Source organism: Parasteatoda tepidariorum, chromosome 6, assembly GCF_043381705.1.
Source record: "Parasteatoda tepidariorum isolate YZ-2023 chromosome 6, CAS_Ptep_4.0, whole genome shotgun sequence".
Classification (NCBI taxonomy): domain Eukaryota; kingdom Metazoa; phylum Arthropoda; class Arachnida; order Araneae; family Theridiidae; genus Parasteatoda; species Parasteatoda tepidariorum.
The window spans coordinates 71,239,555-71,254,476 of NC_092209.1; the positions used below are offsets into that span (position 1 = coordinate 71,239,555).

General features: G+C 31.1%; 1 protein-coding gene across 1 annotated transcript in view; it reads right to left on the reverse strand.

Moving 5' to 3' along the window:
• The window catches only part of LOC107441530 (chondroitin proteoglycan 2-like), a 46,558-nt gene extending 31,636 nt beyond the window's left edge, over positions 1-14,922 (reverse strand). Inside the window, exons 1-2 of the mRNA XM_016054830.3 lie at positions 14,809-14,922; positions 9,972-10,044 (exon numbers count right to left, since the gene is read on the reverse strand). Coding sequence (XP_015910316.3) covers positions 9,972-10,014 — 43 coding nt within the window. The 5' untranslated portion in view covers positions 10,015-10,044; positions 14,809-14,922. The remainder of the gene's footprint in view (positions 1-9,971; positions 10,045-14,808) is intronic.

The following is a 14,922-nucleotide window of genomic DNA, read 5'->3' on the forward strand; positions in this document are numbered from 1 at the left end:
ACAATTCAAATTTTTCTGAGGCAACTCTTAACCTCTAAATATTATTTTTTTAATGTACACATTTCTAAATGTCAGTATTCAACCACAAAACAACTTAAAGTCCTCAAATTTATCATGAAGTTGTAAAATGTAATGAAAGAGGGTCATAGCAATAATGTTAGTAGAAGTAAAATTAGTACTGTAAAATTAAAACAATATTTTTAATCAATGAGCCAAGTTCTTCAAGAAGCAGTTGTAGAAATAGCTGGATAGAAGTTTTTTTTATTTAAAACTTTTTATAGAATTTCTTTAAAAACACAATTGTTAATCTGGGCACTTGGCGATACAACACTCATAGAATTGAAGAATTTGTTACGTCAAGCGCTCAGGTATCATAATTTTGATCTAGTTGCGCTTCTATGTCATTTTGATTTATGTTACTAAGTTAACTTTCAAAAAATTCTACGGTAATTCATAATTTTGATCTAGTTGCGCTTCTATGTCATTTTGATCTATGTTGCTAAGTTAACTTTCAAAAAGTTCTATGGCTGGCAACAGCATTTATATTTTTTAGTTGTTAATTTTTATTTATTTTAGAATTCGTTTTTTTTTTTTTTCGAAATGTTTNACAGTCTTAAGAAAATAAAGTAAATATTTAAGTGTTGTGAAAAGAATCTTATTTAGTTGTACAAAGTACTTCTTTAAAAATGAAAACTGTTGCCACCAGCGGAAAAGAAATATAGTCAAAATTTGGGAGCCACGTAAGAGAATTATATATATTAGATTAGCTTTTTCTCTTTTTCTTGTTTTTAGTTATATTTTTACATTGAATGTTATAAATATTTATGTGCTTAACATGCATCTTTAACACCTTTAACCTAATCGAAAAATAAATTCTGAAAACTGTTCTTTCATCATGTTATTACGTTGATGCATAAATTATTAATATATGTTTTTCCTCTCTCAGTTTAAAATAGAATTTGTCACAGAGTTAAACTAATAAAAAACATAACAGACTATTTTTTTCCAATTCGAACTATCATCCAGTTATTCCTTTGAAAAATTAATGAGTAACAAGATTTTAATTTGACTTATTTTCAAATTTTAATTCGAATCAACAAGGAGAATTTATGCCACAAATAGGAATAAAAATATTTTTATTCAAATACTAGAACATAAGAAAATACAAGTTCTTTTTTTAAATCAAAACACTGGACACAGGAAAATGGCAATAATTTTTTTTCCCGTCATACATGGATACCGTCACGGTGCTGTAATAAACTTAAGTACCAGTTAATCGAAGAATTTGTCTTTTTTTAAAAAAATTGAATTTATAGAATCACTCTTTAATTGCTTAGCTTTATTTTAGTTCTATAAACTGTTAGGATGTTTTTTTTTCTTTAAGGATATCAAGCGTTAATAAAAACGTATTTTTCTCAGCAGTTAAATTAAATTGCAATTCTATTTAAATATTCTAAAAAAATTCTCTCTTTTCTATTTTTCTTGTTCGTAGATATATCTTTATGTTAAATATTGTTAATATTTATTTGATTCACAGCCATCTTTAATACCTTTAAACTAATAGAAAAATAAATTCTGAAAACTGCTCTTTCTTCTTGTTATTATATTGATGTATAAATTGTGAATGAATGTTTTTCTTCCCCCAATTTAAAGTAGAATTTGTCACAGAGTTAAACTTATAATAAGAAAGAAAAAAAGCAGAAATTTTAAATTTAGAACACAGGAAAATAGCAATAATTTTTTTATTTTTCTAACATATGTAGCACCACGGTGTGATAATAAGCCTAACAACTAGTTAGACGAAGAATTTATCTTTTTCTTTTTAAATTGAATTTATGGTATTCTCTTTAATTGGGTATACTATAGCCTACGTCACAGGTTGTGTTATTCCTACTAAATTTAACCCATGAACGGCATTTTCTGCGAGCCTAACTTCAAGCCACAAATAAACAAACGAAGTGTTTGATCGTTTAAATAGCTGCTCGCCAGATTTTATTGCATTATAAAGAAAAGTAATTGATATTCGATTTTTGATTAATAATTGATTTATGTGGATAGTGGCATAGAATTTAGCATTGCGTCATGGTAAATGTTATTCCTACTAAGTGGAAGTAGTTGTGTTTTTTTTTATATTATACCCAATTGTTTGGTTTTAATTTAATTTTATAAACTCTTTTAAAGTTTCTTTAAAGGATATCGAGTGTTAATAAAAAAATAACTACTTTAATTCTTAATACTAAGAACAAATTACAATTTTACTTAAATATTCTCTCCTTTTATTTGTATTGAATATTATAAATACTTATGTGCTTAACATGCACCTTTAATACCTTTAAACTAATAGAAAAATAAATACTGAAAATGGTTCTTTCTTCTTGTTACTATGGTGGTGTACAAATTATTAGTGTATGTTTTTCTTCTTTCATTTTAAAGTAGAATTTGTCACAGAGTTAAATTAATAATATAAAAAAAATTAAAAATAATTTCAGTTTAAAACACGGGAAAATGGCAATGATTTTTTTATTATCCTAGCATATGGTGTGATAGTAAGCCTAACTACTAGTTCGACGAAGAATTTACCGTTTTTTTAATTGAATTTATGGTATTCTCTTTTATCGTTTGATTTTTATTTTAATTCCATACATTGTTTCGGATGTTTCTTCTTTACGTGTTAATAAAAGCTAAGTATTTTTCTCAGCACTTAAAGGTAAATAACAGTTTTATTTAAATATTCTCTTTTCCATTTTTCTTTTTCTTAAATATATTTTTATGCTGAATATTATAAATATTTATGTTACTATGCTGGTGTATAAATTACCAATGTATATTTCTTCTCTCTGCTTAAAATAGAATTTGTCACAGAATTAAATAAACAAAAAAAAAGACGGATTGACGGTATGACGGAAACATTAAATTGATGAGTGTTTACTGTGTGATATTTCCGCATTGGTACTTGTTCGCGCCAACTACCGTAGCCTAGGCGCCAAACAATATGGCAATGGCAAGTTTTTTAGTAAAGAAACGCTAAAATCCCAACTTTTTATGCACTTCTTTTTCAAAATAAGATGCAAATTTCTATTTGGTTTCTAAACTGTGTTTGGTTTAGAATTCTCTAAATTATACATAACCACTTGGAAATGAGGTTTATTACATTTTTTAAAGAAAATTCTTGACTTAATTTAACACGTTCATGCCGGGGTGACCCACCGGTGGGTCACGCTAGATTGTCTCATCGGGCGGTGCACCGGAGTAAAAACTGGTAACAAATAAATTTCATTTTTTAGTTTTTTTCCGGGAATAATAAAAATCCATAACTACCAATTGTTTTTAACGGATGCAATTTTTATATTGAATTGCTTCTTCGCCGTGATAAATTTCCTTACAGTGAATTGTTATTGTTGAGAATAGATTAACTCCTCCCGAATATTATCTAATATTGAAATAGTTCTTCTACCAGTATTTTCTCTTTTCCCGTACCAATATTTTCACTTTTCCCGGCGTGAACGCGTTAAAGCTGAATAAAAAAAAAATAAGCAAGGGTAGGGAGATACTGCTCGGAGAACTTTTACTTTTTAAACATCTTTAAAAAAAATTTCTTTTACAGTAATAAAGAAAGAAAAAAACAATAATGAAAAAATAATGAATGTAGTAAAGAAATACAAGCAATAAAAAATTACAGAAATAAACAATTTTTGCAATAAACAGAACAATTTGCATTTCCTAAAAAAGAACTGAAAAATTGGCGAAAAGTGAGGATTTTTTTTTAAAAACCAGTGAAGGTGCGCCGTTCCTCTGGTACCTAAGAGTTCTTATCCTTATAAAAAGTTTTAAAAAGTATGTAGGAGGTTACCCATGGTTTATCGTGACATCAAAGTTAGTACCCACCTTTAATTTATTCTTTTTTTCCTTATTTACAGTTTTTAGCGTGCTAGTGCCCGGATGCCTCCAAAATTTATCAACTCTTCAAATTGATCTTCATCTTTTTTTTTAATTTTTCGTGGACTTCTGCGTGATTGTCATCAAAATTCAAAATTTAGCAACTTTTTGGGGCGCAAGTCCCGATATGACTCTTCTTGTTTATTCATCAAAAAACTAATAACATTTATTAAAAGGTTGCTGTTAAATTTAAAGGGAAGGCTTTACCGTGACTGGGGCAAAAAGAAACTTTGGAAAATACTTTACTGTGACATTTAATTACACAGTTTATGGTTTATGCTGAACAATAACAAAATACACAACGCTACTTTTGATTGCATTTGAGTTAAGGTGAATAAACTTCATTTTTAGTTGAATTCGTATCACGCTTCGCATCACATTCATATTAATCAACCCGCTTCAAATGTACCAAATAATAAACAAAGAACAAAAATTGATTTTTTTCTTCTTCTTTATTTCACAGTTAAACTTCCAATTAATATGAATAACAGAAAAAAGACTGATAGATTATTTCCCTTAAAAACGTTTCGTTGATATAGACAATAGACACAGAACTGACCAAAAAAAAAAACCTTATTCTTAATTTTCCTTGTCTGTCTTTGACTGTGAAAAGGAACTGTCCGTACACTGAACTGATTTTTTTTATTTCGTTGTGCTTTGTTTTCCAGAAAGTGTGAAGAAAATATCTGTTTAGCATTTAGAGCAATAAGTTAATATAGGCGGATCTATTTTTAATAATAACTCAAGATCTCGAGAAATGTCGATGTAAGGATATATATTGTTTTTAATTTTCATAAATAGTAAAAAAAAAACAGTTTTTTTAACAGCAGTTATAACGAAACACATAATTGTACAAACTACGTTTTCATTTAAACAATAATGAACTAGGAAGAAATGACAGAGTTCAAATAACGGGATCTTATATTTCGATTGAAAATATCCCCATTCCAATAAAATATTCTTTATCCGACACCAATCCTATTGAAACAAATAATATTCTAATTATTTGTTTCAATCAGATATAAAAGGTAGAATAAAAAATTGAAAAAGGATGATAAATATTTCCATGTACACTGGTCTAAAATATTAAGAGAATTTGCAATTATCTCTAGGACTACTGAACCGATTTTAATGAAATTTGATATGTATATGTCGCGGGTTGCTGCAGGGCCCTCCGCGGTCGTCATCTACCGAGCGATATTGGGAAGCAAGAGCGCTCCTAAGGAAATGACTTTTTACTTTCTTGTTTTGTTCCTATGTTTTAGCTTTTTTATGTCAATTACCTCTGCCATTTGAAATAAATAAATATGTCGCGGGCAATGTAAATAATTGGGCATTGTTTATAATGCCCGGGCAATTTAAAAAGTGCCCAAAAGGATATGAAAAAATGATAAATTATGTTGCAATTATTACATTGCCCGGTCATTATAATGCTAAAAGTCAAGTGGGCAATTTGTGTCACACACAGCCACAGGGTGTCTTGAGATATTCATCCACTTTTAGATGCAACTGGATAATTTTGTTTTTAATTTTTTCCCGCACATACGCTGTATAAAGCAACTACTTCAATTACTCTTATCTGACGCAGTTTCTATTTTTTTTTTTAATTTTAAAGCAATAATTTCGGTATCAGTTTAAAATTGATTCAAACGCTTTGTTTAATTTTTTTTAAATATTTAAGCTATAGCAAAAGTGGCACTAGACCTAGTATATATTTCGGACATTTACCAAAGGTCTAGTCATACTAGGTCTGGTTAAGTGCCATTACCCGGTATACATTTGCCCGGTATATACTACACTGATGTTTTTTTAAGGTCAAGTGCCACTGTTCGGTATACATTTGCCCGGTATACCCTACAATGATATTTTTTTTAAAGTCAAGTGCCATTGCCCGGTATATATTTGCCCGATACTCCAAACACTGATGTTTGTTCTAACCTCTCAGTAAGTATTAAAATATCGAATAAATGTAATTATATCCACGAAAAAATTAGTATCAAATTGGATGTAATAAATATTTCGGACATTCACCAAAGCGACTAATTTGATTGTCAACATTCACCGGTGAACATTGGCCAGCCAGAATCACACCACACGCACGTGGNTGGGATGCCCCCGACGTCAGGCTCAGGGCATTGAATCCTCAACCCACGAACAGGCCAAAATCGGCTACCGCTCAGCAGGATGTGTGGTGCCAACTACCTCCGGACGTGTTGCAGAGCCTTGCGGACTCACTTCCACGCCGTATCGCTGCACTCCGTAGGGCCAGAGAGGGCCCGACCAGATATTAGGTGGGTATCCCATGAGTTTTGCTCAGTCAGTGTACATTGATACAATGCGAAACAAATAACCACTCAACAATCGTGATACACACGCATGATCGCGTGTAACACTTGTTGGAGCCAGAAGCTAGGAAACAGCAGTTGCAGAATAAGCAAAAAAAATGGGTTAACAGAAGGAATGGTCCCCTCTTACAGATATGTAGACCTTGCAGTGTGATTTCATGCTCGAAATAAGGCAGTTTATCATTTTCTGTGGCGATTGTTCCCACTGGTTCAGCAATGCTATTTTCATTCCCTGGATGATTCTCGGAGGAGGGTAGCGAGTTGCTATTGCCTTCCCCAGAGCGCCCTAGACATGCTCAATTGTGCTAAGGTCTGGAGATCTAGCTGGTCAATCCATCCGGCGAATATCCTCACTCTCTATATATTCGTCGACCAGAATATCTCTAAGTAGCCTAGCGTTATCGTACAATAAAATGAACTCAGGGCTAACTGCACCCCTGAAAAAGCGAATATGGTGATCCATGATCTGATCCCTATACCTTACACCAGTCACAGAGCTCTTTCAAAGACAAGGAGAGGTGTGCGGCCATCCAACATGATGCCTGCCCAGACCATAAAACCTGCTCCGTCGTAATGGTTTATTTTGCTGACATTGGTGGGTAAGTAGCGGGTGCCTGGTTCTCTCCATATGACCCTAGGGCGAGAATCGGTGTTTAGACTGAACCGGGACTTATTAGTGAAGAAAACGGTGGGCCAATGATCCATACTCCAATCTCTATGCTCTCTGCACCATGCTGAACGGACTCTCTCGCCTGTAGAATTGAGCTGGACGCAAACAGCAGGTTTTCTTGCAAACAACCCCTTCTCATGAAGTCGTTTGGAAACAGTCATCCTTGGAACACGGGTTCCTGTGACTGCATACAAGTCACGAGAGAGCTGAGAAGCTGTAGCCTCGCTATAATGGACAAATGGTGATCGTCTCTGGCCGTCGTGGCTCTTGTACCACCTTACCTAGGCTTTGTCTCGATGGATCCGGAATCCTGGTACTGTTTCCATAAGTTACACACGACGCTGGACGTTAAATTGAACTATCTACAAATCTGGACCTAAGATTGGTCTGCTTCTAGCCTCTCCACAATTCACCACCTTATTCCATCATCTAAACGCTGGAGATTGCTCAATTTTACTATTGCAATTAGAATTTAACCTATCGCTGCGAAATAACACAGAGAAATTCGCCGAATCGTGCTAGCGAACAAAATGCGTCTTAACTTTTGCGCACTTATAAAGCCTGCTTCTCTTCTGGCTCCGCCTGCACACAAGTGTACGCTTACGTATTTAATGTACAAGATTTGCATTTTAGTTATATTTATATTAGTTTATTTGTAAATTGCTTCTTGGCGAACAATTTATAAAATGAATCAGAGTTAAAATGAGTGCGTTTATTTCAAATATGTCAATTTATTAAGAAATTCGCAGTAAATCAATCATCCGAAAAAAATTTTGAAAATTTAACACTCAAAACTAGTAAAAATATTTTTACATCTAATTTCAAATAAGAAATAAATTGAAAAAGTACAAAAAAAATTTGCAATGGGGGGGGGGGACAATAGGGATTAATTAAGGTTTGACAAATATGAAAGCATTTTTTACCTATCTATTTTACTTTCGGATATTTGGAACAGCTTCTTAGGCATTCCTAAGATCTGATTGATTTTGATAACATTTGACGACCTTTTTATAAATTTTAAAGCCGTTTTTCTTTATCAGCTCTATATTTAGATGTACGGTTTACTTCTATGAGGAATCAGTAATATGTTTTTGACGATTCATCAAAAACCTATTAATTGGAGAATTCTCATATTGAATCTTAGAGGAGTTGCACTAAATTTTCAAAGGTTAACGCAATTAAAAAAAAATTCAATTTTTAAACCAAGTAAGCTAAAATCTATTTAATATCTACCAATCGTTTCGTATCCTTGCAAAACAGGTTTTGTGTTATATAATAAATGCAAAAATAATTTTGTTAGATTACGAAAATCTTGCCTTCAGTGCGCTGAATCTACAAAAATAAATCACGAAATAAAAAACTGCATTTATGTTTTAAATAATGTTTTCTGCATTATGTTAAGCTTAAAATAATATTTTGCAATTATTTATGTGCTAGTTTTATGAAATAAGAGAACAATAAGTAAAGTCTGACTATGGAAAAAAATCAATTTTCAAAGTAGCTCAGTGTTAAAATTTGCTTTCAAATTTGTCGTTTGGGTCCGAGGATATCTGAAGTTAGCCTCTTCACTTGATACTAGTTGTTGTCGCCAGCCATTGAGGCAGAGGGGGTGAGATTGTTCTTATTTTCCAGTGGCGCCATCTATGGACAAGAACTCGACTTCTGTCACACCCATACGCCACACCCGTTGATAGGGAGGACCCTTTCATACATCCATTTGATCATCCACAGATCGCAATTTTGACTTGATCCAGAGAACAATCAGTCTCCAATTCAGTACCACTAGAGATAGAATTTGTTATGGGGACATGGAGGACTTTGTAACCCGATAGATTTAATGTGCACCAGTCACATGCTTGATACCAGTTTTAACCACCATTTTGAATTTAATGAGTTGCAGGGGATCAAAAGTGAAAGAAACTTAAACATTCCTATAGAGTAGCCAAGGAAGGTATTGCTAACTCTAATTTTCTTATGCTAAATCGAATAACATCTAATATAGGTCGACAGAACTAATAATTAGGAAGTTATAAGGGCTTTAGTTTACAAATAGTATAAAATATATGATCTTTGATTTGTACCTACTTGTCTACGCACTTGATCATTTTATCTAAATAATAAGAGGTGTATTGTTTCCTATATATTTCTTATGATAAGCTTTATAATGAGACTAAAAAATCAATAAATAAATCATATTTACTTGATAAAAAAATTTAATCTTCGTAAAACCGAATATATAACGCAATAATAAGAAATAAATGAGAAGGAATTTTACTCGTTAACGAAAATTATAACAGTGCAAATGGGGAAAGGTTTTTCTGCATCTTGTATTAATTTTTTTTTAATTAAAATTTTAGTATAAACGTTTGAAACTTATATTTGGCATCATTTAATACCTCTTCTTTTCTTGTTACTTTCTTCATCAACTTAAACGTTAGCATATGTAAAAATCTCGGGAGAGAGTAAAATACATTTTTCAACCACAATGGATAAATAATAAATAATGCAAAAAAAAAACTTTAAAATTTCCCAAAAAACGCTTAAAATTGAATTCGAAGTGTGTTTTTAAAAAAATACCATCAAGTTAAGAAATAAAAATGGCTTTGTCACAATATGAAATTTCATCTCCATAGTTGCATTTCAACAGGCTGTAGATCGGCTTGCATGATATTTTTTACTACAAGCTTGACAGTTAGTATTTCTCGAACTAATTATCAAACGCTAAACTTTTTATTTCCTTGTTGTACTTTCTAATAAATTTTTTAAACATCGACGAAATTCTATCTAATCGTTTTAGCAGTATAAAACAAAATGTAAAGTGAAGTTGAACACCCAAAACAGTGGCAGCAGCTGATCTTGCAATTTTTAATGTAGAGAAATATTGTATTCATTAATTTTTTTCAAATATTTAGTAAATAAAGTGAGAAAAAAAGCTTCAAAAATGGTAAGTAGTTTTCCTCAAGCAATTCTAAGCACTAAAATACTTAATATTACAAGCAATAAAAATAAGTGCAACTTACCAGAAAGCACGATTATAATCCATGCTGTATCTTTTATTTTCATGGCAAATAGCCCTTACCAAAAGAGCAGGATCTAAAATTAAATGAAAAAAAAAATTTTTTTTAACATTTGCGCAAAAGTAGAGAGCAGAGTTCTATCTAGGGTTGTATAATTTACACTTAAGAGAAAAGAGATAACTATTAACACTTTCACGAATTTCGACGATTCATACTCTTTATTCAAGTTTCCATTGGATGATGAAACAAAAGTTTTACTTCCTTAATCACCAAACTTTCATGATATTTCATATAAATTTTTTAGGAATTTTTCTTCAACTGTTAAGTTTATTAACATATTCTAAATACTGAATAAATTTGCTCACGCATGTCCTAATAGAAGGGGAAATAAGCGCATGCAGTAAATAATACAAAAACCGCTTCTGAATTAATTGCGATAATTTTACTTTAAACTTGTAAAATGAGAAAACAAAACTTCAGAATATTTTTGAAGTTATACTTCTTAAGCGACTTCCAACAAGGTTGCGTTAAACGTTTAACGCTACATTTTTATTGGCCGGGAAATCACGTGGTAAAGTTTTCATTGGCCATTTTCTTTTCTCTTATTGGCTTGGTTGTACTANACAAGCATAAAAGTATTGTTTTTCTATAAATATATTTTTTTAGTTTGTTTTAATACACATATAATTTAATAGGGTAGTATTTTTTATTTTCAAATTTAGTGTATAACAATTGTAAAAAATGAGTGAAAACAATCCCACGAGCAATGCGACGGATTTAAGGTTATGTCGAGGTACGTCTCTTGTAAATACATTTTCCAGGGCGAGACGATGAGGCACCACAAGCATTTCCACAGGTTCAAGAGGTCCACGAGGGGAAAAAGCACAATATTACCGTGATTACAAGCCGTGAGCACGGAAGCGAGCGGAGCAGGAAAAAGAGTCGTTGAATAGAACTAGTGATCCTTCTACGACTGTTGATTCTTCTACAATTAACGTCGCAGGTTGCGAAGTTTAACTTCTTCCGCGCGGAGGGACTCCACGCACTATTTTTTTAATCTCATGATCTGATTTTCACGTGCAATCTTAATGATCCAAGGATTGAGGAATTGAAACTAACTTAGACAAACAATAAGTTAAGAATTTAAACATAAAGACGAACATTTCGTAAATATTTTTTCCGACGGTTTTGTATTATTGACCCTCAAAATATAAGGATACTGTAGAAAATATAGCCAAAATAGTGACCGGANGGCGAGACGATGAGGCAACCACAAGCACTTCCACAGGTTCAAGAGGTCCACGAGGGGAAAAAGCACAATATTACCGTGATTACAAGCCGTGAGCACGGAAGCGAGCGGAGCAGGAAAAAGAGTCGTTGAATAGAACTAGTGATCCTTCTACGACTGTTGATTCTTCTACAATTAACGTCGCAGGTTGCGAAGTTTAACTTTTTCCGCGCGGAGGGACTCCACGCACTTTTTTTTAATCTAATGATCTGATTTTTACGTACAATCTTAATTATCCAAGGATTAAGGAATTGAAATTAACTTAGACAAACAATAAGTTAAGAATTTAAACATAAAGGCGAACATTTCGTAAATATTTTTTTCGACGGTTTTGTATTACTGACCCTCAAAATATAAGGATACTGTAGTCAAAATAGTGGCCGGAATGATCAGGTAGTGACCGGAAAATAGAAATTAAAATTACGATGCTTTTTAAAGGTTGTTGCGCAAAAACTATTCGATCAATTTCGTTCAACTATAGGATTTCGTAATTTATGGGTTCTCAGTTCAAAATTATCTAAACAAGGATACTCACTTTAAAATTCGAATTCTTTTCGATAATTAATAAATTTAATAATACAACTATTTATAATTTTTTTTCCCTAGAATTATCTAAATATTATCAAATTTTTTTAAATTTTTTTTAAATAGTTTCAAAGACAGGCTAAAATAATTCTGATTGTTTCGAATTGTTCTAATAGTTGCGATTGTTTATTTTCTGATTGTTCTTCCAACTAAACTATTGGAACCGTAGTTTCCAAATAGCAGCTGATCTCAATATTTTGAGGATCAAGAAGCAAAATATATGAAAAGGTATTTTTATTCGAAAAAAGTACGTTCTTCGATTTCTTTCAGTACCTTAAAATATCATTTGTACTAATAATTAGTATGCTTAACATTGGACTCTCAAACATTTAAGGTTTTATCTTCACACTCACCAGTATCTTAGTATTTGCGTAATTTGCAAGAATTGAAGTTTAAGGATTTTAATGCTCTCGTTACCTAAAATTTACAAAAAAAGCGACACTTTTATCAAGATATAAATCTTCTCGATATAAGTGCATTATCGTAGAAGTCCTAGTACTATATACAAACGTAAGCCTAACTTGAGCTGAGCATAAATTACTTTCGATATTTAATGTATCTACTGAGTTTAAAAGGAATGTTTAAAAGAAAGTAGAAGTCAGAACTATTTTTCCAAAATCTAGATATATATCAGGAACATGAGAAGGGAAAAAAATTATTTAGGAATATCACACTAACTCGGAGACTAAAAGTTGTAAGATGCGTCAAAAATGATGATAATGTAGTGTTCAAAGTTGATAATGCAAAACAGATTTGTTCATAAGAAAGTTGCAGATCAAATCTTCAAAATTGTGTCCTGCAACTGTAAAACGCGTCTCGTAACGACAACGCGTCTATTACAGAACCATTTTTCGTTTGGCAACCAAAGAAAAGAAGACAGTAATCCTCAATCAATGGGAAGATGAAACTAGAAGAGGACAGGTCTGGTGAACGAGGTGGCTATCTCGTCGGTGAAAAAATGTAGCATTCAGTTCAGCTAGAACGTTTGTATTGAGTATGTGACCATATATTTCAGTAGGATTCTTGCTTAGACTCATATTTCCGACCTACACGCAGATATTTGTACAATACTTTTGAGTTAACCTGTTTACCAATCTAAATCTACAGACTTAATAATCTCAAAGGGATTATCAAAAATTGAACATAGAATTTGAAATATTGATCAAACAAATTTTTTAAAAGGAAAAAAAAATTAGAAGCTTATTTGTAAAAAGTATAAGCTAAATTAAGTTTTTTACACAATCAAAATTTTTATCATAAATTATGTAAAAAACATTTGTCGTACAACTTATTTATTTGAAATCAGTGGTGTGCAAAGGTGCTTGAATTCCTTGGGTAAACTTCTTGATTCGATGTCCCTTACAAAAAAAAAAGGAGNTTTTTATCATAAATTATATAAAAAACATTTGTCGTACAACTTATTTATTTGAAATCAGTGGTGTGCAAAGGTGCCTGAATGCCTTGGGTAAACTTCTTGATTCGATGTCCCTTACAAAAAAAAAAGGAGTGTAGCAGCGAGAGGCAAAAAATACACCCCTTTGCTTTAAAGAAAAAAAAGAGAAAAGCATTAAAATTAGTTATTTATAAAAATCTAAACTTATACTTTAAACTTATTTCTATGTGATAATAATTAGAAATTATTCGCTAATGAAAAAATTTATTGTATCCTAGAAAATATTTTTGCATATTTCTTAGATGTAAAGAATATCTAAAATTTAATTACGTAAATCTTCATAATTAAATTTGTTGAAAATTCACATTTAGTTCTTCATAAAATATTTTTCATCAGCTAAATATTAATGTGTATAAAAATCATAATTTTATAATAAAAATAAAAGTATCAGATTAAAAGATGTTAAGTCGTTGATTTAGCTGGATTAGATACCTAGGCGGTTTGTTCCTTCGCACACCCTCTCTCTGCCCACCCCAGGATGCAATTCTAAAATTTTTGGGTGGTGAACAAAATTTAATAAAAGACATAAAATTTAAATTTCGCGATTTAAACAAATCAAATATTATACTGTGTGATAAACGTCCTCCCTTCATTTTAAGGTATAAATTATATTATCAATTCAATTTAAGTCATTTGTTCTGGTTCATATCTTTAAGCTTACCTAATATATTTTTTATTCAAATAAACGAAAATAATTTTATCTGCAAAAACTTGACCAATGATAGGCAAAAACAGTAATTATATATAAACCAAATATGGCCAGAATCAGTTGAAAAATCTCTTACATTTAAAAATAATATATAGGTAAGATCATTATTATTCTTGTGATATCGGAAATAACAAAAAATAAATTATCACTAATCATGACATTTATAATTTTAGGGTTAATTAATGAAAAGAAAATTATGGCATGCTTACAATTTAAAACAACATATGCAAAGACGGACTGAAAAAAAATATCATTTCGGATGAAAGTTGCAAATTTGTGCATTGAAAAAGGAAATCGCATTTTAACTACAAGTTTATAAATATTATCCAATATTAGCAGCCAAAATAAAGAATGTTAGTATTAATGGCAAAATTAATTAATATAAATCTATAACTTCATCTTTTATTTAATCTCTTACATAGGAGGATGGACTTGAAAAAAAAATCTTGGTGATATCTTTAAATTTAGGGCTGTCATCAAGTGTTAATTTAAAAAAAGATTGCATGCACCTTCTTTAAAAAATTGATTCTATGCAGTATTGAGTTTTAACTAGATGTTCATAAGTCTTTACTAATATTTGCTGGTTATGTAATATTAACAAGTAAAGGACAAAACTCAGAAATTTGTGAAATATGCGTTCGTGTTATAATGCATAAAGTATTAAAAATAAAAATTCAATTAGATGAGAAAAAAAAAGATTTTTTTTTTAATTTATAGAAAGTAAATTTATATTATTATTTCCTTCCTTTAATGCCATTCCTTTTTTATAGATAAATAAAGATCAATAAATTTTTAATAAACTCACCTGTGTTATCACGATAAGGTTGAAACCCTTCGAAAGAAAAGACTTTTTATCACGTTCTTTATAAAGGGCCAAGCGAAAACTTATCCAGATTGTGACGAAGTTATAGTGTCTTAT